The 771-nt window shown below is 47.1% G+C and overlaps 1 protein-coding gene across 1 annotated transcript in view; it reads right to left on the bottom strand.

Annotated features, from left to right (window-relative positions):
* The window catches only part of LOC130586289 (la-related protein 6-like), a 17,195-nt gene extending 16,464 nt beyond the window's left edge, over window positions 1–731 (bottom strand). Inside the window, exon 1 of the mRNA XM_057387064.1 lies at window positions 559–731. Coding sequence (XP_057243047.1) covers window positions 559–731 — 173 coding nt within the window. The remainder of the gene's footprint in view (window positions 1–558) is intronic.
* Between the last annotated feature and the right edge of the window lie 40 nt (window positions 732–771).

Raw genomic sequence — 771 nt, forward strand, 5'->3', positions numbered from 1 at the left:
GAGCCCTGCAGGTGCTGTAGGACCCAACATTGCCTCTGCTTCTGACCCAAAAGTGTCAAAACATTTTGAGAAATCGGTTGGTGGAGCATCCTACCCCCATCCTGATGGGACACAGAGACAAAACCTTCCTGTCTGTAGCACTCAACCAGAGCTCCATGGGAATAGAGAATTTGGTTGTGGATTTTTGAGATCTTTACAGATCCTGATGTAGAAAAACCCCAAAAAATAGAACTAAAACCCATCTGTAAAAGGACAACCAGAGTTCCATGATTGTCTCTCATTATCATTTTTGAGACCTTTACAGATCCTGATGTAGAAAAAACGCAAAAAAGAGAACTAAAACCCAACTGCAGGACAACCAGAGTTCCACAGTTGTCTCTCATTATTATTTTTGAGACCTTTACAGATCCTGATGCAGAAAACCCCAAAAAGAGAACTAAAACCTATCTGTAGAAGGACAACTAGAGTCCCATGGGAATAAAGAACTTGGTTGTGGATTTTTGAGACCTTTACAGATCCTGATGTAGAAAAACCCCAAAAAAGAGAACTAAAACGCACCTGTAGAAGGACCACTTGAGCAGGAACTGCCTGGCTGCCTTGGGGAAGCTGGGGCTGCCCTCGTGGTGTTTCAGCACCTGGGTGACCACGTTGTCCAGCCAGCTGGCCCACTGGTCCAGGGAGCTCTGCTGCTGCAGGGTCAGCTTGAAATCCTGCTCCAGCTTCTGCACCATACCCTCCTCGCACTGGCACACCCACGAGGCCTGCTCCTGC

Source organism: Malurus melanocephalus, unplaced genomic scaffold, assembly GCF_030028575.1.
Source record: "Malurus melanocephalus ecotype Western Australia unplaced genomic scaffold, MMel_1.1 scaffold_1122, whole genome shotgun sequence".
NCBI lineage: Eukaryota > Metazoa > Chordata > Aves > Passeriformes > Maluridae > Malurus > Malurus melanocephalus.